Source organism: Python bivittatus, unplaced genomic scaffold (genome assembly GCF_059951505.1).
Source record: "Python bivittatus isolate LINGU-HERP-01145 unplaced genomic scaffold, Pbiv_v1 ctg000030_np1212, whole genome shotgun sequence".
Classification (NCBI taxonomy): domain Eukaryota; kingdom Metazoa; phylum Chordata; class Lepidosauria; order Squamata; family Pythonidae; genus Python; species Python bivittatus.
Genome location: NW_028277031.1, coordinates 364,873 through 386,359, shown reverse-complemented (window position 1 = coordinate 386,359; position 21,487 = coordinate 364,873). Strand labels below are relative to the sequence as shown.

Genomic DNA, 21,487 nt, shown 5'->3' with positions numbered 1-21,487 from the left:
TGCGCAGGCGCGGGGCGGCCGCGGCGCCTCAGAGTGGCGCGGCGGGGCGTCTCCGCGCCTGCGCGTCTCCGGGCGCCGCGGCCATGAGCGGGGAGCCGGCGGAGGGGGCCGACTGGGCCGCGCTGGAGCCGGCAGAGGTGCTGCGCGCCGCGCAGGCCGGGCCGGGCCTGGGCGCGGGCGAGGTGGGCCTGGGCGCGGCGGCGCTGCTGGGCCAGGTGGCGGCGCTGCTGGGCCAGGCCGGGGCGCCGGGCGGGTGGCCGGCGGCGGCGCGGGAGGCCTGCCTGCGGGCGGCCGAGCGGCTGGGCGACTGGGCCTGGGAGCGGCTGCAGGAGGGCCCGTGGCACCGCGTGGGCCCGGCCTGGCGCCGCCTCTTCACCCACGCCTGCCTGCTGCGCGCGCTCTGCCTCTGCCGCGCGCAGGGGCCCTGCGCAGAGGCCCTGCGCGCCTGCGACCTGGGGCTGCTGCTGGGCGCGCCCGGCCCCGAGCTGGCCCGCCTGGCCGCGCTGCTGCAGCGCCTGCTGCCCGCCGCGCAGGGCCCGCCCCGCAAGGTAGGCCGGCAAGAGGGGCGGGGAGGGGCGGGCGCCCAGGGGAGGGGCGGGCTCCCTCTGACCGGCCCGCCTGCCTGCCTGCGTGCCTCTCCCCCCCGCAGAGGCCGCGCACGGAGCACCCCCCGGCCCAGGCGGCGGGTCTCGCGCTGGCCCGGCTGCGGCGTCCGTCCCTGCAGCGCTTCCGCGAGGGCTTCCTCCTGCCCGGGGCGCCGCTGGTGCTGGAGGGCGTCGTGGACCACTGGCCGTGCCTGCGCAAGTGGAGGTGAGGTCCCCGCCGGCGTTCCCGTTTCCCGCGGCCGTGGCAGCCTGATGCCCCGCTCTCGAAGTGGGTCTCCTCTGTGCCCCGGCAGTGTTGGCATGGGACCCGACTGGGCATATGCCTCATCCCGAGGCCTCTGTCGTAGAGACATTGTATAGTGGGAAAAAAGATCCCTAAATGTTGTGAGGAAGCACGAAGCGACGTCTGCTGTTGAAGCCTTTTGCTTTTCTTGCGGCAGCGTGGATTACATCCGGCAGTTGGCTGGCAACCGCACTGTCCCCGTGGAGCTGGGAGCTCGTTACACTGACCAAGATTGGTCCCAGAATCTCATGACGGTTGGGGAATTCATCAGCCAGTACATCGAGGAGGAGGTCTGAGCTCTTTCTTCATCAACATAAGTGTCTGGGAAAGGGGAAATGAATCAGCATTTCTAACTTAATCTGGAAGTCTCCTTGGGGACATTTTGTGGTCAAAAGGTAGGGTAGAAATGGTCTTAGTAAAAGAAACTATTTTGACATAGGCACAATGTGCAAGATTTTGAGTTACAGAGAACGTCTCTTTGTGGAAAATGGGAGGGCAGTGCTTCGGGTTTTAGAGGGACAAATAGCGGGGCCAAAGTCTGCTACAAAGGCTGTTTTGGTCCACATCCTTTGCTTCTCTACAAGACTTGCTTTTTATTTGTCTCTCTTCCTTTTCATTCCAGAATCCCAATGGGTACCTTGCTCAGCACCAGCTTTTTGACCAGGTAAATGTGGAAATGACTTCTAATCCTAGGAAATAGGGGTTACCTTTGCCCTGAATGGCACCCCAAAGAGTGTTCTCAGAGGCAGTAGGACTCATGCCTCCTCCAATTACCCTTCACAGCCCACAGAGAGATTCCTGTTGATGAACAGATGTCAGAAGCCTATCCTTCCCCACCCCCAAATTGTACTTTACTGGAGAAGATCCTGTCCACTTGGACTATAGCAGCCATGTTGTTTCGTGCTGCTACAGCAGCTTTCCTCACCCTGAAGCTGTTCAGATGTTTTGTATCATGGATGCAGATCATCTGCCACACTGGCCTGGATTGATGGGAGCTATGCTGCAAAACACTGCACTGGGGAAGGCTGCTGTTGCCATTTGTCACAGGGAGGAGTTGAAAGGAGGACCCTTAGATTCCACAGCAAAATCCCATTGCCCACCCCCAGTGGTAAAGCTGCCATTGGTATGGTTGCATAGCAAGTATTGGATTGATGCATCTCTCACTGTGGAAACGTACTTGCACAAGGCAGCCGTGCTTAGTCTAAACGGCATGGAATTGAGCACGTGCCTACATCCAGTATTATTCCAGTTTTCTAGCAAGCTTGCCCTGACTCTTTTCTTCCCCTCACTCTCACCAAAGAGGCACCCTGAGCAAGGGAGAGAATGGCTCAGCATCAGGGACTGAGCATGGTGGATCCCAGGGCAGAAATACTTTGCCTATAAGCTGCCATAGACCATCACACAGTACCATCCAGCCAGGCAGGAGGTCTTTTGGGCAACATCCCACAAAGTAGCGGGGGAATGTGGAACCCATGTTTGGCTGTCAGTCTCTCTGATATCCAAGCTTCTGTCAGAGGAGCATGCAAGGAACAAGTGCCCTGTACAGATGGTGTGAAGCCAACTGCTGCCAGCTCTTGGGTGAGCGAACGGGGTTGATCCAGTAAAAAGGCATGTTAGCCTAATGCGTCCTACTATTGCTGGGGAAAAGTTACACCTATGAATCTTTACATAGAGGAAACTTTGATCAAAGACATTCACGCTGCCATGACTGCACCTTTTATTTGGAGAAGAGAGATCATTCCCTCATCCAATAAAACCTATCAGAATGCCTGTCAGACCCAAAACTATCCATTCTGTTTAATAGGAACAATTTACTCGAAAGCCACTTACCCATTAACTTGCATTATGTGTCATCGTGGCAGCGTTCACTGTTTCTCGTTCGTTCCCACTTGTCTCATGCAGGAAGCTGAGCGCTGCCCTCCCCCCCACAGCAGCACATCATTAGCTCATCACATTTCCCCAGCTAAAAAGTTTCTCTTTTTGTCATCTCCTTATTTCTCTTCTTGCCTGATGGTTCTTATGCTGTATAATTAACTACCGTAAGCCACCTGAGCATTTTAACGGAAAGGTACAAACATACCTTGCTCTCTGCATGGTACAATAAATTGGACACACTCTTGACTTTTATTTCTGATGGGTCATCACCAGATCCCAGAGCTGAAGCAAGATATTGGCATCCCAGATTATTGTTGCCTGGGCAAAGATGATGAAGAGGAGATCACCATCAATGCCTGGTTTGGTCCAGCAGGGACCATCTCACCTCTTCACCAGGATCCACAACAAAATTTCTTGGTCCAGGTTTGTTCTTTACATCCTTCAGAAGCTCTTGCCAGGGCAGAGACAACAGTGACCCCTTGTCATTTTCCTCTCAGTAATATACAGGGGCAACATCTTTACCCAACTTCTGGGGTCACCAGGTAAGAGAGTGTTTCCCACTGCCTCAAAGCATTGATGGGACATCTGGAGATATTTGTTAGTGTTCCAAATGCCTTTGTGGCAGGTTGCTAACTTCTGGCCTGTGAATTGGCAGAAAAAGAGCTGTTGTCAATGGCTTTTCTTCTACTATAAGAGAAGAAATCTGATGCCATCCCATGTCACGATCAGATATTCCAGGGTGTAGTCCAGAACGTCTGAGAGAAGGGTAGGCAAATGATTAAAGTACAACTACCCATCGTTACAGGCAGTTAACTTCTTACATTCCCATTTTCAGGTGATGGGGCGCAAATATATCCGCCTATACTCTCCTGATCAGTCTGAAAAACTCTATCCATATGATAGCCACCTTCTTCACAATACCAGCCAGGTGGGTGATGCCTGCGACCCAAAGCAATGGCCACTCACTTGTTCCACTGTGATTTTTAAAGCTGGCTGCCCAAAGAGCCTTTGCCTCAGCACTTGGGGACAATGACACATTTCTTCCCTGTTTTCTGATGGTGTAGGAAATGTGTTCTTATGCTTCCTAAAGCATCTAATCCAATGATCTAAAAAAGACCTTTCTTTTGCAGGTTGATGTGGAAGACCCCAACTTAGTAAAATTTCCTAAGTTCAAAGCAGCTGCATTTCAAGACTGTGTCTTGAGCCCTGGACAGGTTCTGTTTATCCCAGCCAATTACTGGCATTATGTTCGAGCCCTAGACACCAGCTTCTCTGTTAGCTTCTGGTGGTCTTAGCTTATGTTGAGAACAGAAAAGCCCTTTCGAGACAAAGAATCGGTACAAACATGAGTGCCACGGCCGATCCCAGAAAAGCACACCCATCCAAAGACTGAACAGCCTAGCCTTCTGGGCCCTTCTACATGCAAATGCATCGGAATAACAGACTTTGCAATGTTCCGTCCCAAGTTTATTTCTCAGTAGAAGATCTCATGTCACTCACTTAAGCAAGTCATCCTGCAGAGTCCCAAAGGGGTTCTTGGGTGAGATATGCAATGAAATCAAAAGCCCCTTAACTGCTCTACAACTCACAAATTCAGAGAGGATGAGTGATGCTGGCAGCAAGAGGCAGTTAGTTGTCTTTGGGGAGAGGCAGGGGCAGCCCGCTGGAGTAGCTTTTCTCAAGGTTCTGAGAGGTATCCCAGTTGTGCTAAGCGGAATAGAGCCCTGCCTATGGTAGCTTCCTTCATAAAATAAAGGAGAAATGTTGAGGACAACACTCCAAGCAGTAAGAGGCAGGCCAGCAGCCCAGGTACCATTCAAAGCAAAAAAAAAAAACTAAAGCAAAATGGCTATTGACAAAAACAGCAGTGTGAGCCCTTCAATACCAGCACAGCCATTATTTTGCCCAGCTGCTGTCCCAGGTGCGTCCACAGAACCCGCAGTTCCATATCTTCTGAGAGGTCAGAGAGGCTGTTGCTGCTGCCTGGGGCCCATCCTGGACACCTTCCTGCTCTCTTCCCTGGTGCTCAAGGGCAGGTGGCTGGGAGGGCTGAATTCTGCAGTTGCAAGGGGGAAAATGAAAGATGAGCTGAAGAAGGAAGATATAGTCCTTGCTTAATGACCATTTGCTCAGCAACTGTTTGAAGTTATGATAGCACTGAATGAAGGGATTTATGACACATGCCCAAGGTTACAGCCACTGCAGTGCCTCTGCAGTCATGTGATTGCAATCTGGGTCCTTGGCAATTTGTTCACACTTATGACTGGTTGCCAAGCGCCCTGTGATCATGTGATTGCCATTTGCAATCTTTCCTGCCGGCTTCCCCAGAAAGTCAAATGGGGAAGCCAGCAGGGAAGGTAATGCACTGCTGTGACTGGTTTGCTTGTGTCTTTCAGGCTTGGCTAGGAGGAGAAGCTGTCTAAGGAAGGGCACTGGGCTGCGTCCAGCTCCTTTCTCTCTACCTGAGGAGAAAAATGGTTTCCCTCCCCACCACAGCAGCTCTTTCCATCCCCTTTTCCCCTTTGAAGCAGTAAGCACTCCACCACCTAAGCTCCCCTCACGTGTGGAAAGGAAGCCGAGAAAACGACAGGCTGCAGTGGAGGAGATGGCCCAGGGCTTGGGCACAGACAGAGTCCCATGTCAGAAGCGAAAGAGGCACAGAGAGTGCCCAGCCAGAGCCTGCCTCAATTTCCCCATTAATGACTCCTCTCTCTGGCCTCCCTGCCTCTCCCCTCCCCCCAAAAGTGGTGCAACCTTGGCACATGGAGCAGGAGCTGTGCTCACTGTGCCAGCTGTCCTGATGCCAGCCAGTGGAGAGAGCAATGCCCACGGACAGGTTCTGACTGCACTCTCAGCACCTCTTTTGCTTCTGGAGTGGGACACTCTACACCTGGGCCCTGGGCTGCTCCTCAGGGGCTGCAGCCTGTCCTTTGTGTGCGTGAGGGGAGCTTGAGCCAAGGGAGGGGAAGAGGCGAGGGAAAGCTGCTGGGGTGGGGAGAGAAGCCTTTTCTTCCTCTGGCAGAGAGAGGAGCTGATCCCAGCCTGGTCCCCTTCCTTGGGTGGCCGCTTCACCTTGCCAAGCCTGAAAGAGACCCAAACAGACCAGCCACAGCAGCATATTATTCAGATGAGAAAGGAGCAAAGCGGGTGGCAGTGACCTGCAACCTTCCCTGTGGGCTTCCCCATTGCCCTTCTGGGGAAGATTGCAAATGGTGATCACATGAACATGGGGTACTTTGCAATTGCAAGCTGCTGCTGCTTGCCAAGAGGACTCCCCTTTGTCTCTGGGGGCTGAGTAAAGAAACTCTGTGCCAAAATCCAACCAGGATTTTCAGCCTTCAGAGTGGAGAGGCTTCTGAAACCTCAACTTCGATGAAAATCCAAGTGGTTCTGAGGCCCTTGTGCACCCTCCCCAACCCTCCTACGGACCCCCTCGCTCCCTCCCTTGCCCAGCAGCACCTAGGGCCTGCAACTTCCTGCCAACTTGCTGGCAAGAAGTTGCCTTACCTAACGGGCATTCACTTAACGGTGGCTGCCGGGATTGCTGTTGCTAAGTGATGGGGTCACATGATATTTCGCCTAATGACCGTATCGCTTACCGATGGAAGTGCCAGTCCCAAATGTGGTCGTTAGGCAAAGACTACCTGTATGCTACAACAGTGTATTTTCACATCCTGAAGCTGGCGCTTTTATTGTGATGGCAGGAGAATTCAACCCATTAAAAGGCTTTGATATGTGAGAAAATAGCTGAGATCCTTGCCAAAGCCAGCTTTCCACTTTCGAAACATTCTTGTTTTTCTTTGGTCGTCCCCTCCGAATAAGAGCTAAAAAGCCTCTCTTTGTATTTGAATGAGGCTGCATCTTCCAGCACAAAGCAATGCCTTGTGCTACTCAAAATGGGAAAAAGGCCAAATCAACCCTGTCAATCAGATGCTGCAATCAGACTGCCCTCCCCACCATGTGAAAAACAGGTATTTTATTTCCCCACCTCCACCCCCGCCCCCCCTCCCCGAGAGTTTTACCTGGAAACTTGTGAAGCCAGAACTGTTTGCAGTGAGGGCACCGTGGCTCTGGTTGTGCTTGGAAGTACTTCGAAAGACAAGACCAATGTACCACAATCCCACAGTTTCCACACACTTGATTCTGAAATGGAAAAAGTCCCATGAAGTTGAATGACACGAATGGATTAGGGAGATGTCCGTGCCTTTGAGCAAATAATTTTGCCTCTTAGGGGTTTTGATGGACTGGGACAAAATGATACTCCCAGAATCTCCAGGCCCCCATCTCACCGCTTTAACCCCCTCCCCCTCCCCATAAACTCACTTGGTTAGACTTGTCCCGTTCTATTATTACCAGCTGCCCTGTTCTAAAATTCTAGAAATGTATTCAGTGGATTTTAGGTATTTTTAGCCTCACCCATTCTAGTGCCATGCCCCTCCAGAACCAAGAAGGGCAATCCTGCTCACAAAAAACCATCCACCCACTCCCAAGAGCCAGAGAGGATCCTCCAAACTTCCAAAGAGGCTGAGCCACTTGAGCAGGGAGGCTCCACTTCTGCACTAAGTCCAAGGAAAAGGTGCTAGATGGGCAGGAATTCATACACAGTGGACGTGGGAAACTTTTCTTTTCTGCAACTTGGCCCATCATCTACTTACAGCTGGACACTGTAGGAGAAGAGCTGCATTAGTCTATGGTGGCCAAACATCAGGAGGAGTCTGGTAGCACCTTTTTCTACTAACCAATTTTATTACAAGGCATGAGATACAGCTCATGAAAGCTCATGCCTTTTAGTAAAATGTTGGTTGAACATTAATTACCAAACTTCTGATTTTTTACAGCTGCTGCAAGAAGGGCCAGTAGAGTTACCTGAATGGAAAGGCTGTGGCAGATATGGCATTTCCGGGCAGACTCTGGGTAATGGCGGAAAATGTACTGCTCCAGTTCAAGGATGCTGCGGGTGTGCAGGGTGTACTCCCCTTCTTTCTGTAGAACAGAATTAACATGCTATTAATCAACCTTGGAGCCCACCAGCACTATCTCCCTAATGTGCTAGGAGACATGGCTAGGAGACAGGTCTTCGGGCCAGCACCTCACAAAGCCACTTTTTCTGCACCAGCTGTTGAAGCACTTGCTCCACCTCCATTTTCTTCATTTTCTTTGGCTTCAACTTGTCGGCCAAGTTCAAGATCTCGGTGGATGATGCAAAGCCATTCCCAGACAGCAGGATCAGGTCCATCTGCAAAAACAAAGCACTTCCCTACTTAGGACAAGCTGCAAATGTTCAGCCGGGCAGACACGGGATGCCACATCTTAGGCACTCCCTCCCCACATAGCTGCCAGTCCAGAATGGTGTGACCTGAAGGGTTATTACCCCTCTTTCCCTGCCCCAACAGGACCTCAGAGGCAGAGTGCCTATTATCTCTTCAAGAATCATATTTTTCTTCACCTACAAACTGAGGCTCTGAGAGCTGCTATTGCATCCCTGGTTCTGCACCCCTCCACACAGCAGTGCAAATCCCACCACCGCCTTCTCCTCAGGGATGCACTCTTGTTGCCAAAGCAGCAGCAAGAAAAGCAGCACTGTCCCCTCCTGAAATGGACGGAGTCTAAGGACTGTCCTCCAAAGGGCACTTCAGCTCAAATCAGGAGTGTCCTAGTCCCATCAGTTTGCAGCCTCTTCCAGCGAAGAAGGTTAGTCTCTGTAGGAACTGAACCATCGTTCACAAAAGCTGAATAAATGTGTTTGTTTTTAAGGTAGCACAAATGCTTATTTTTCCTGCAATAGGTAGGTATGGCTACAGCACTGGAAAGATTTGTTTTTGTTTTTTTCCCTTTATACACCTCCTTACAGATCATGTGGGCCAAGAAAGAAGAGAAAGAAAGTCCTGTATCCTAAAATTAGTGATATGCTTCAGGCAAAAGAAAAAAAAAAAAGCTAAGGATAAAAGAAGTTTCAGGTCTGGACTATGTTCTGTAGAACCACCACCACTTCTCATCAGGCCCACTCCAGGAAAATATTTTGGTGATTGGTCATCTCCAATTATTTGGATGATTCCAACAGAAGAGAATATCTGTAGCTCAGGGTTGAACTGTGGAGTCCTTGGGGTTCTCTGAGCTTGGTTGTTTTCTTGCAAACGTTTTGTTACCCAGCTAGGTAACATCTTCAGTGCAACAACCAACCAAGCTCAGCACTAAAGACTTCGTATTTGGATTATTTAGAACATATTCAGGCCACTGTTACAACACAAAATACTTGAGATCCAGGGGTTGCTAAAACTTATAGGAAATGATGTACGTGTCAAGAATTGTTCTTCTCATCCTCCCTCTCCCACAAGAATCCTCTGCAGCAGAATTAATGGAGAGAAAACGAATGGCACATCCTGGCTGAGGGGGGATCCAAAGTGGTCCCCCCATGGCATGCCAGGGCCTTCACCTGCTGCTGCTACAGAAGCTAGTTCTCTGCCTAAGAGTTTTTAAAAGAAATCTTTATTATACGGAGCACCTGTCCACAAAAAACTTTGCAAAGTTCCCTCAGAATTCTGTTACTTTCATCCTGCTATCTACTTGAAGGTAGGCTAGCTTCAGTATTGTAAAATTGAACAAAGGATATAAGGAAGCCAATAAATGCGCCACATATTCACATGGCTCCAGCTTCTATCCAGACTACTTCATAAACCTATCCAATGAACAGAGTCACACACATGAGGGATTTAAATCAGGCACCTGTCCAACTGCAGTATAAACTCAAATGTAAAAGTAAAACAAACAAACAGGGTCGAAATTACCTACAGAGGAGAAACTTAACTGAATCTATTTTCATCTATAGCTCCCAATTCAATCACTGTTTCAGTCTTAAGGTACCTCAAAACTCTGTGTTTTTGCTCCCTCTGCCATGAGTCAATGCTGACCGCCCTCAACTGGCAGGTGCCCCCAAGAACATGACAAAGGTCCTGGTTCTTTTCTCTTTCTCGGTTCTCCATCAGACCGAGCTCTGAATGCTATTTTACCCAAGGCTGAGAAGAGGAGGTCCCTCGCTGGACAGGTGACAGCCACCTGCAAGCCTCCGCAGCCTAGAGGAATGCCCTGCAAGGCTCTGTTTCCTCCCCGCTCTGGCTGGAAGAACATTTGGCCAAACATTTTGGTGGTGCTCTTGAGGGCTGTGTTCAGTGCATCAACCCAGCAGAGGTCCTGGCCTACTTACTGTTTTTTTGAACAGCTCTAGTTCGCTTTCAGAGAAGTCACTTGCCATTTTGGTAATGTCCGTTTCTGCCAGATTCACCTAGGATTAGAAATGAATATGCAAAGGCGGGGGTTGGCTGCTGGCCACAGGGAGGCTCTGAAGTAGCCCAGGCCAACTTGGTCTCCAGCGCACTGGGAGCACCTCAGCCCAGACCTGTCCTGGCGAGCCCCTCCTTCAGCCGAGGGCTGCCTCCCCCCCCCCACAACTGAAGCAGTTCAGAGCAATGACGATAATTCTATCCTTAAGATCAGTGGGAATGATGGAAGGTTTTAGACTTAACCACCCCTCCTCCTTCAATGGACAGCTTCCTTTCCTGTTGCTTGCACATGGCAAGGGGCATTCTAAGCTGGTAGCATACCACCTTACCAGGGCAAAGTATGTTTTCCCATTTTCTTCCGCAGTGCCTTTCCTGATCTCCATGGATAAAGGTTGCAGCCGTACATTCAGGGCACTGATGAAATCATCCAGTTGATCATTCACATAACTGACTGGCAGGAGACATAATGGGAAAACGGATCACCTTGTCACATAGCCACAGACAAAAAGACACACACAGCCCCTGGCAGCTCCAAGGACGCCTCGAGGAAGAGGCCCTGGAGTCAGGAGACCACAGGCAGCCCTGCCCACGGCGGGCTGGCAGAGGCAGAAGGGCCGGCTGCCCTTCTCCCTCGCACCCCGACTGGCTGGGGGGCCAGCCAAACTCTCGCTCCAGCACAGCACATCCGGCGGTGACATTAACGGGCCCCACCCCTCCCTTTCGTGCCCACAATGAGGGGATGCGCCTTCGCAGGGGCGGCGAGCGGGAAGGGGCACCAAGCCCGCCAGCCAAAGGCACTGGAGACCATGGCGGGGGGGGGGGGGCTGAGAGGGAAAGGGAGGCCCGGGCTCGGGCTGGCCGGGGAGGCCGCGCTCCCCCTCCCCGCAGCAGGAAGCGAGCCGAGGCGGCGCAGAGGCCCCAGGCTGCTGCGCCGCGGCAGAGGCGACGGGGGAGCCCGGCGGAGCCGCGCGGACGGAGCGGGGCGCGACTGACCCTGGTGCCGCTGGCAGCACAGCCGCCGCAGCCGCTCCGCCTCGGGCGCCTCGGCCACGCCGCGGGCCAGCAGCGCCTGCAGGAAGCGCCGGTGCGCGTCGCTCAGCAGGGCGGCCATCGCGGGGGGCGGGCTTCCGGGCCGCGGACCGGCCTCGCCGACGGGGCGCCGCCCTCGCAGCCGCAGCCCGCCCGGCTTCCGCTTCCCCGCCGGCGCGGGACAGGGCGGTTCGGCCCCGGCGGCGTCCTCGAAGCGGCTGCGCGCGGCCCGGGGGGCGCTGAGGAAGGGCCGGGCCGGGCCGGCCTTCCCTCGCGTCGGCTCTTCCCGAGGAGCGGACTGTCGCCACGGGCGGCGCGGGCCCAGGCCGGTTTTCTAGGCGCCGCCCGACCCGAGGCTTCTGGGAGCGGCCGCCCGGCGGTCGCCCCGGCTCTGGGCCTCCGGCGCGGCCGCGTCGGCCACCGTCCCTCCCAGCCAGCCAGCCACCCGGCCGCGGCGCAGTCCGGCGTCTCACGCGCCGAGGCCGCTTCGGCTGGCGCGCGGGAACCCCGCAGCGTCTTAACCCGCTCGCTCAGCCGCGGGCCCCGCCCATTTTCACTCCCGGCAGACGGCGGATTCCGCAGGGGCGACGGCGACGGCGCGCTCGCGGCGGTTTGCGCGCTTCCTTGCGCGAGCGGAGCGCGCGGCCTGCTGCTTCGCCGCGCAGCCGTTGGATGACTGTTCGGCTCTGGCCTCGGCTGCGCTAGCTCGACCAGCTGCTCTCGAGCAGCCAGAATCAGGCCTTCGGTTCCTTTTTTTAATGTTCCAGGTGCAAGCCGTGGCCAGGTTTTACCTTTATCCACTTTCCCCTCGGTCGTTTGCAGAAATTGACCGTGTAATGCTTTTCCTTGCCCGCGTTCTGTTTGCGTTTTTATTATATTATTTTGATATTTATGTTTTGTTTCCTGTACAGTCAGTAAGTTCCAATTTTTAACTTGCATCAGTGCTTGTTCTTGGCTGTCTTTTACGTAATCAGGCAATGCGTGCTTTTCTTCCTGGGCAGTTTGCTTGACCTGAAGTAAACCTCTGCCCCCATTTCTGCGGGGCAGGAACGATCCATCGATATCACTACAGGGATGTAACGCATAGTGAGAAGTCATGAGTTTTCTTGTTTTTCGGTCCAAACTGTCCAGTTCAGCTTGTGTCCAGTTAAGAATTCCAGCAGTGTATCGTATCACAGGTAGGGCCCAGGTATTGATGGCTTTGATGGTGTTTCCACCATTCAATTTTGTCTTTAGCAGTTTTCTCACTCTTTGGATTTATTCTTGACTAATCACATTTTTAACTTGTCTGTGCTTGATGTTATTCAACTGTAAAATGCCCAGATACTTGTAGACTTCATCCTGATGGTTTCTGATGGTTTGGCCATTCAGCATTTCAGTTCTATTACTGTTTGTGATTTTATCTTGATTTATTCCTACTGTAGCATATTTCTCTAGGCCAAATTCCACTGCTGTATTTGTGCTAAAATTTTTTACAGTATTTGTCAATGACTGGGTTTTGATTTCTGATTTTCCATAAAGCTTCAGATCATCCATATAAAGCAAATGTGAGATTTTATTAGCATTTTTTGCTGTTTGATAGCCAAGATTTGTTCTCTTCAAAATCACTGAAAGTGGCATCATAGCAATGACAAATAATAAGGGTGATAATGAATCACCCTGGAAGATGCCTCTCCTAATGTTGATTAGCCCATATTTTTTGTTTCCAACCACCAATCCGGTCTTCCACTGCTTCATTATTTTTTCCATAAACATTCTAATGTTTTTACTGACACCAGTTGTTTCCAAACATTTGATGATCCAGCTGTGTGGTAATGAATCAAACCCCGTTTTACAATCAATCCTGTGAGAGATCAAGGCTATCAAGAAGGACGGGGTGCATTCCAGGAAGGGAAACGAGACAAAAGACAATACAGTCCAGAGCAGGAGCGTGGGAAGCGTAAGAAGTTCAGGAGAGCCACTCCATGGAATCTCCCAGGGTATATCCACTTGTTGCAGTAGTACAGATTTAGTCTGCCAAGATTCGGTCTATAAGGTTTAGGCAAATAAAGGAACTGAACTCAACTGGACTGTTTCATCGTTGTTCTTGGCTGTGCCTGATAAATCCAGACCATATGTAAATTGGTTTTTTGGCTTTTCCAATTCTCTAAAACCATTTTATCAATTAGAAGTTGATTTTTTGTACTTCTGCTTTTCTTTTTATTTTCTTTCTGTTCTACTGGAAGGATTTTATTTATTTATTTGTTTGCTTGTTTGTTGGATTTCTCCCCCGCCCATCTCCCCCACAATAGGGGACTCTGGGCAACTTACAAAAAACATTAAAACTATAAATATATATAAAACACATAATACATCCAGAATTAAAAACAATACTAAAAAAGGAAAATCCAAGAAGATGGAAAATCAGGCTGTGGACACCTGGCCACTGTGGGGCTAGCCATCCCCCTGTTTGAAGTATTCCCTCCCCACCCCAGGCCAAGTGGCAGAACCAGGTCTTCAAGGTCCTCCGGAAGGCCAATCGCACCTCCGGGGGCAGAATGTTCCAAAGGGCGGGGGCTACCGCAGAGAAGGCCTGCCTTCTGGACCCTGCCAGTCGAAGTTCTTTCACCGAGGGGGTCCGAAGCATGCCCTCTCTGTGATCGGGTGGGACGGGTCGAAGTCATAGGGGAGAGGCAGTCCCTTAGATAACCTGGTCCCATGCCATGTAGGGCTTTAAAGGTGATAACCAACACCTTGAATTGGACCCGGAAGCAAACTGATACCCAATGCAGTTTGCGGAGCAGAGGCGTTACATGGGCCCTCCTTGGGGCCCCAAAAATAGCCCACGCAGCTGCATTCTGGACCAGCTGTAGCTTCCGGATAGTCTTCAAGGATAGCCCCATGTGGAGCGCACTGCAGTAGTCTATCTGGGAGATAACAAGGGCATGAGTGACTGTTCGAAGGGCATCCCAATCCAGGAAAGGGCGTAACTGATGCACAACCTGAAGCTGTGGAAAGGCCCTCCCTGCCACGGCTGCCACCTGCTCTTCAAGCAGGAGCCGTGAGTCTAGGAGGACCCCCAGATTACGCACTGGGTCTGTCTGGGGCAGTGCCACCCCATCCAGCACCAAAGATGACAAAGTCCCGGATACAAAGGAGCCATTAACCCACAGCCACTCCGTCTTACCAAGGTTCAGCCGAAGCCTGTTGTTCCCCATCCAGACCCTTACAGCTTCCAGGCACTGCGAAAGGGTGGCCACGGCATCACCTACTTCATCAGGGATGGAGATGTATAATTGCGTACCTCATCCCATGGTGGCGGATGATCTCGCCCAGCGGTTTCATGTAGATGTTGAAAAGGAGTGGGGAGAGAACCGAACCCTGCGGCACCCCACAAAGGAGGGGCTGAGGATGGGACCTCTCGCTCCCTATCACCACCGATTGGGATTGGCCCTGAAGAAAGGAGGCGAACCAGCACAAGACCGTGCCGCCCACCCCCAATTCCCTGAGGCGTCCCAACAGGATACCGTGGTTGACGGTATCGAAAGCCGCTGAGAGATCAAGGAGAGCAAGGATGGTCGCACTTCCACTATCCCGCTCCTGTCAGAGGTCATCCATAAGTGCGACCAATGCCGTTTCCATTCCATAACCGGGCCTGAAACCTGACTGGAAAGGGTCCAGATAATCCATTTCCTCCAGGACCCTTTGGAGCTGTGAAGCCACCACTTTCTCAACCACCTTCCCCAAAAAGGGGAGGTGGGAGACTGGACGAAAATTGTCCAGCACAGTAGGATCCAGGGAGGGTTTCTTGAGGAGGGGGTGCACCAATGCCTCCTTAAAAGCAGCTGGAAACACTCCCTCCTGCAAGGATGTAGTAACCATCGCCTGGATCCAACCACATGTCACCTCCCGAGCTGCTTTCACCAGCCAGGAGGGGCATGGGTCAAGATGGCAAGTGGTGGCCTTCACAGTCCCCAGGACCCTGTCCACTTCCTCAGGAGCAACAGGATCAAACCGTTCCCAGATAACTGGGTAAGAAGAGTGCCCCGGTATCTCCCCAGACCCTGCCCCACGCTCGGAGTCTAACTTGGAACGAATCCGAGCGACTTTGTCCTGCAGATGCTCTGAAAATTCCTCTGCACGGCCCTGCAAATGAACCCCCACATCCCCCTTACCAAGGAAGGTCCTAGTGACCCTAAACTGGGCTGCCGGGCGGCATTCTGCGGACACGATAAGGGCGGAGAAGTATTGATGCTTTGCCACCCTTATTGCCACAATGTAGGCCTTGACAGCGGCTCTAACCTGTGTTTGGTCGGATTCAGTCTTTGTCTTCCTCCAATGGCGCTCTAGACGTCTCTTGACCCTCTTCAGCACCCTCAACTCCTCCATAAACCACGGGGAGTGTCGGGGCTTATGTGGCAAGAGAGGTCGCATAGGCATGATCCTGTCCAAGGCCCCAGCTGGCTTCCTATTCCAAGCAGCAGCCAAGGCCTCCGCTGGACCGTGCAGCAGGTCCACAGGAATATCCCCCAGCTCCCTCTGAAACCCTGACGGGTCCATCAGGCGCCAGGGGCAGACCAATAGCATGGGTCCAGCCTCCTTGCGGAGGGGGTGTCATAGGAGAAACTCAGGGTCACCAGGACGTGATCTGACCATGACAACGGGGAAAGCTGTAGATCTCCCCTCAGATCACTTTGCCATTGCTCCGACAAGAAAGCCAAATCCGGCATGTGGCCACTGTCTCGGGTTGGGTCCCGCACCATTTGCAACAGGCCCATGGCTGCCATGGTAGCCGTGAACTCCCGAGCTGCATCTGAGGACTGCCCCAGGGATGGCAGGTTGAAGTCCCCCAGAACCATAAGCCTGGGGAACACCACCAGCCCCGAGATGGCCTCCAGCAGCTCAGGCAGGGAGGCTGCCATGCAGCAGGGAGGCTGGTACAATAGCAGAACTCCCAACTATTCATGGGCACCCAACCTAATAAACAGTGTCTCACAGCCAGAAACCTGTGGAGCAATGCCCCTGAAAGCCACTAGAGATTCCCAGATCACAACAGCCACCCCTCTTCCCCTGCCCTGGCATCTCGGCTGGTGCCACACCGAGAACCCAGCTGGGCAGATTTCCAAGAGGGGCACCCCCCCTCGGGCCCCAGCCAGGTCTCAGTAATTCATGCCAGGTCTGCCCCCCCCTCAGTGATCAAGTCACATATGAGGGGGGCCTTGTTAACCGACCTGGCATTCAGCAGCAGCAGCCGAAAGCCAGGGCCCCTACGAACCTGCTGACCAGGACCTGGGAATGAGCCAGGAGGGCCGGAACACACCACCAGTGAGACATACCGGGGGCATCTTCCCTGGAGATGGCCCGCCCTCCAGCTCCCACCATAACGTCCCCTGCCCGTCACCACCTCGATGGTGTAGCCCACCACATAGCCCCCAGGGGTTCTGGGCCCAAATACCTCCCTACCTGGACCTCCCGGGTCCCCAATCCGAGGCAAGGGCCCCTCCTTCCAACCAATCATCCTCATTCACTTTCACTGTTACTTTCTTCCAAATAATCTTGGATGTTGTCCGCTATTATGCCTGTGAGTAACTTAAACGTTATAGGCAAGCATTTCTGCTGTTATTATTAGTTCTTCCATCTGATTTTTATAAATTCATCTTCAAATTCTTTTATCTACCCACCATCCTTATTATAATGTTTTTGAGTTTCCCACAGATCTTTCCAAAACTGGATTATTTCCTTTTGTTTGGTTTCCATTTTCAGAATTTCTATTGCCATTCATACTTTGGTAGAATCGCCTCTGGTCTGACTGAAATGCCTGGTTTTGCTTAATTGGATAACTTGAACCTCATAGCAGTCAGTTTTCCCAGCTATTGCTGTTATTTGTTCCTTATGATTTCCAGATCTTCAGCTTTTCTGGTACTAAGGCAATTCTTTTTTATTAGGCTCGTCTTGATCCTTACACCCTTCAACTTTTGCTCTTTCATGTTCTTTAAATTACTTGCATCTGATCTCAGTTTCTTTATCTTGGCTTCCAGTCTGATCTTCTATTTTGGGATTGAATATAATTTTGCTGTTGTTTTTTTAATTTTGATACCCAGTTCTTCTGTAACCACCACTGCTGTACTGTAGGCAAGCTGATTGGTCTGTTCAATAGATGTTATTTTAATCCTTGCAAGCGCCTTATTTGCATCCTTCATTATAGGTGCCAGGTCTGTTTTGGAAACTACTTCCAGTGCTGGCAGTCTTTGTCTTTCTACTGGTAATTCTGCATATGCCAAAATTTTCTCTTTTAATTCTTCTTGTCGGAGGGTCAGTTCATAGGTTGTTTCAGTGCTGACCTGTACTGGTTCTGTTTTGATTACTTCTGATTAAGTTATCTTACTTAAGTTAGACTTCTAAGTTATCATTTCTGTAGTTCATATTAGCTGTTTCCTCTATATTTCCAATTGTTGTTATTTGAATTTCTTCTACTATTCTACTATCATTTTTGGATCTTCCATTTTCACAATTTTTCTGAATCTCTTCCAGTCCTGCATCCCTGAATATTTTATTTCTGGTAAGGAATCTCCCTTGATCTGCTAATCATTGTTCAGTGATATTTGAGTCTAGATAAATTCCTTTCCACAGTTCAAACATTCACTTTAAGTAGCCCTGCTTTGTAGGTTCTGATTTTTAACAGCAGGCCATAATGGTGCGGTTTTCAAACACAGTATACTTTTGTCTTGTCTGTGGTTGTTGTTCTCCCAGTAATCCTACAGGGCTAGGGCCATTGCTCCTGAGTCCCGTTGCCCACTTGTTGACAAATGCCCAGGAACTCTTAACACCTGACACAGTCCTTGTTGACCCGGGCAATGATCGATTCGGTATAGGATTTTTCTTCTGTTCTCTCACCATAGTTAACGAGTAGATGGATACACTTAGTTTGGCTCTTCTGCTGAGACCTGTCTGGCATGGGTGACCCTTCTGGCAGAATGTACTACTGCCAGCATAGCTCTCAACCTCATCAGAGCGTCATGAACCCCATAACTGTTACAATAACAAGGGGGCATCCATGAAGGGGATATTATTATTATAATCATTATTTATTTATTTATTTATTTTTATTACTATTATTTTATCCCACCTTCTTAATATATAACTCAAGGCGGCGAGCATACCTAATACTCCTGCCTCCTCTTTTCCCCACAACAACAACCTTGCGAGGCAGGTTGGGCTGAGACAGAGGGACTGACCCAAAGCCATCCAGCCTTTTTTCCTGCCTAAGGAAGCCCTAGGACTCACTGTCTCCTGCTTTCTAGCCCAGCACCTGAACCATGGCCCTTCCTGGATCAGGAGGCCCTCCAGGCAGTCACTCACACCCTGGTCACCTCCCATTTGGATTACTGCAATGTGCTTTACATGGGGCTACCCATGAAGAGTATTCGGAAGCTACATCTGGTGCAAAATGCAGTGGCGTGGATGCACCCAGGTTTTGAATGCACCCAGGGGCCCATATAACACTTTTGTTATGTGAGCTGCATTGGTTGCCAGTTTGCTTCCGGGTCCAATTCAAAGTGTTGGTTATTATCATTAAAGCCCTTCATGTCACAGGACCAGGTTATCTGAGGAGCCATCTTGCCCCCATTATATCTGCCCGCCCCACTCAGTCTGGCAGAGGGGGCATTATTATTATTTTATTATTATTATTATTTATTTGACTTGTCCCTGCCCATCTCCCCACAACGGGGGATTCTGGGCGGCTTACAACAAACGTGTTGTGGACCCCACCACTCAAGGAATTCCGGCTGGTGGGGTCTAGGAAGAGGGCCTTTTCTGCCATGGTCCCAGCCCTGTGGAACAGCTTATCACATGCAGGCTGCCCCCGCTCTCCTGGCCTCGCGAAAAAGTGTAAAAACATGGCTATGCCATATGGCCTGGGGCCTGATCGGGGCCCACGTTGTTGGAATTGGCTGGTGGGATGATCGATACTGCTTCCCCCATCATGTTGAATTGTATATAGGCTTTTTATATAGAATTGTTACTAGTTATTTTAATATTAATATTCATGTTTTTATTGTTTTGGATTTTTATTGTAAGCTGCCCAGAGTCACCCTCTGGGGGAGATGGGCAGCATATAAATTTAATAAATAGATAAACCATAACACCAAACTGGCCCTCATGTTGGCATCTTGTGGGACCGAGGAAGCATCCCTTCTCTGTTGCAGCCCCTGCCCTCTAGAACAGCATCCCCAGAGACAGGTATGGCCCCCACTCTCCTGGGGTCCTGGAAGGCCCTTAAGACTTTCCAAACCCTGAGGTGAGTGTGTTACTGGAGCCCCTGCTGTGTTGTTGATTGCTCTGGTGGTTTTTTAATCCCGGCTGCTATGTGGTTTGGTTTGGTTTTTGTTTTGTTTTTTGTGTGCCTTTGAGTCAGTGTTGACTTCTGGTGACTATCTGGACAAGTCCCTGCAGTTTTCTTGGCAAGGTTTTTCAGAAGTGGTTTCCCATTGCCTCCTTCCTAGGGCTGAGAGAGAGGGACAGGCCCAAGGTCACCCAACTGGCTTCGTGCCCAAGGTGGGACTAGAACTCACGGTCTCCCAGTGGTGCCTTAACCACGACACCAAACTGGCTGTCCAAACATCATGTTTTGCTGTCATGTTTTTAACTGTTTTAATTTGTATATTTGGATGGTGTAAGCCATCCAGGGTCCTTTGGAAATAACAACAACAATAAATGAGCTAATAATAATAATAACTAATAACTGAGCATCTAGAACAACACAAAAACAACAGAATAAGGTTGCCTGCACTGAAGCTTGTTACAAAGAAACAGCTAGCACAAATATTAAAAGATGCCAGTACTATAATATCAAATATAAGCACTAGCTCACTTCAAGCCAACTAATGTACAGCATGGATGCAAAATCAACAACAAGAAAAAAAGCCAAACAGTGCACCACCAAAATGGAAGATCAGGTTGGAAAATAAGATCAACATACTAAGATCAGATGCAAGCAAGCTAGAACAGATGAAAGGAAAGAAGCTGAAGAACCAAAAGACCAAAGAATGCCTATCAAGGAATATCACCTAGAAACAAAGAAGATCAAAGAAGCACTGGAAATAATAAAGCAGCAAATAACAGCTATAGCCAAGAAGATCAGCAGATATAAAGCTCAAATTGCACAATATAGACAGAATCCCCAATTTCAGTCAGATCAGAAATGTTTCTACCAATCCATCAATTGAGAGACTGCAATGAACCAGTCAACACATGACAAAGAAGAAACTGCAGTTCTGGGTGCAGCTATGGGATAACCCAAAGAAATGCAACAAGAATGCAGCTTGGATAAAGGAAGTGGATAAGAATAAAAAATAAGCTGAAATGAAAGAACTTGTGATAACAGCAGAAATGCTGGAGAAAAGGGCAAGGAAGATCAAGAATTGGTCAGCACCAGGTGAAGATGAACTGCATGGTTTTTGGTTGAAACATCTGATGCTCTGCACCCATGTGCTGCTAAGCAGTTTAACAACATACTGCAAGGAGGTGAAACAAGATTGGTTAACATCTGGCAAAACCTACCTGATAATGAAAGATCCAACAACTGGGACAGCACCAGGCAACTACAGGCCAATTACCTGCTTACCAACAACTTTCAAATTGCTAACTGGTGTGGTAGCTGATGCAGTCCAACAGCATCTAGTTGAAAACAAGCTCTTTCCATCTGAGCAGAAAGGAAACTGCCCAAACAGCAGAGGGACAAAAGATCAGCTCCTAATTGACAAGATGATTTTGGAAAACTGCAAGAGAAGGAAGACCAACTTGAATGTAGCTAGGATTAATTATAAGAAGACATTTGACTCCATGCCACATGACTGGAAAATCAAGTGCCTAGAAATAACGGGAATCAGTAGAAACATCAGAATCTTTGTGCAAAGATCAATGGCACAATGGAAGACACAGTTGCTGGTCAATGGTGATAGACTGGGAGAGGTTAACATCAAGAGAGGAATCTTTCAAGGAGACTCACTATCACCACTACTGTTTGTCATGGCATTGATTCCTCTGTCAACAATACTGAACAAGTCAGGCCATGGCTATCAAACATCAAAAACATCTGCCAGGCTATCCCACTTCCTTTACATGGATGATCTGAAGCTCTAAGGAAAAACACCATCTGAAATGGAATTGCTACTCAACACAGTCCAAATATACAGCCATGATATTGCAATGGAGTTTGGACTGGACAAATGTGCCACCCTTACCATCGACAAGGGAAAAATAGTGAAAACTGAAGGAATCAAGATGCCCAATGGAAATAACATCAGGAGTCTGGATGAAGAAGTTCACTACAAATACCTGGGCATCCTTCAGGCTGACAACATCAACACACTGAAGCAAAAGGTTAGTAGTGAATACATCAGAAGAGTAAAGAAGATCTTAAAGTCCAAACTCAGTGG

At 50.2% G+C, this 21,487-nt stretch overlaps 2 protein-coding genes across 4 annotated transcripts; one reads left to right on the top strand and one right to left on the bottom strand.

Annotated features, from left to right (window-relative positions):
• Positions 1–31: 31 nt before the first annotated feature.
• On the top strand, positions 32–4,603 carry KDM8 (lysine demethylase 8 (putative)). 2 transcript variants are annotated; one of them, XM_088151911.1, is made up of 7 exons: positions 34–548; positions 650–810; positions 1,046–1,178; positions 1,511–1,552; positions 3,037–3,186; positions 3,599–3,691; positions 3,894–4,603. In XM_088151911.1, the coding sequence occupies exons 1-7, from the start codon at positions 84–86 to the stop codon at positions 4,056–4,058; spliced, it is 1,209 nt and encodes a 402-aa protein (XP_088008037.1). In that variant the 5' UTR covers positions 34–83; the 3' UTR covers positions 4,059–4,603. The 2 variants fall into 2 exon arrangements, with proteins under 2 accessions (XP_088008043.1, XP_088008037.1); XM_088151917.1 differs by lacking the exon at positions 3,599–3,691 and having other exon boundaries at positions 32–548.
• Positions 4,209–11,302, bottom strand: NSMCE1 (NSE1 component of SMC5/6 complex). Of its 2 annotated transcripts, XM_088151928.1 has the most exons (7): positions 11,034–11,302; positions 10,370–10,491; positions 9,965–10,042; positions 7,853–7,999; positions 7,630–7,746; positions 6,786–6,906; positions 4,209–4,819 (listed from the first exon to the last, which is right to left on the bottom strand). In XM_088151928.1, the coding sequence occupies exons 1-7, from the start codon at positions 11,149–11,151 to the stop codon at positions 4,725–4,727; spliced, it is 798 nt and encodes a 265-aa protein (XP_088008054.1). In that variant the 5' UTR covers positions 11,152–11,302; the 3' UTR covers positions 4,209–4,724. The 2 variants fall into 2 exon arrangements, with proteins under 2 accessions (XP_088008054.1, XP_088008062.1); XM_088151936.1 differs by lacking the exon at positions 9,965–10,042.
• Between the last annotated feature and the right edge of the window lie 10,185 nt (positions 11,303–21,487).

Excerpts from the sequence above, each read along its gene's own strand:
- KDM8 (XM_088151911.1), top strand. The coding sequence starts at position 84 with ATGAGCGGGGAGCCGGCGGAGGGGGCCGACTGGGCCGCGCTGGAGCCG. Across the intron at positions 1,553-3,036 it reads AGCACCAGCTTTTTGACCAG|ATCCCAGAGCTGAAGCAAGA; the intron begins GTAAATGTGGAA and ends GGTCATCACCAG. Across the intron at positions 3,692-3,893 it reads TTCTTCACAATACCAGCCAG|GTTGATGTGGAAGACCCCAA; the intron begins GTGGGTGATGCC and ends TTTCTTTTGCAG.
- NSMCE1 (XM_088151928.1), bottom strand. The coding sequence starts at position 11,151 with ATGGCCGCCCTGCTGAGCGACGCGCACCGGCGCTTCCTGCAGGCGCTG. Across the intron at positions 8,000-9,964 it reads TAGAGCTGTTCAAAAAAACA|ATGGACCTGATCCTGCTGTC; the intron begins GTAAGTAGGCCA and ends TTGTTTTTGCAG. Across the intron at positions 7,747-7,852 it reads AGAAAAAGTGGCTTTGTGAG|AAAGAAGGGGAGTACACCCT; the intron begins GTGCTGGCCCGA and ends TCTGTTCTACAG.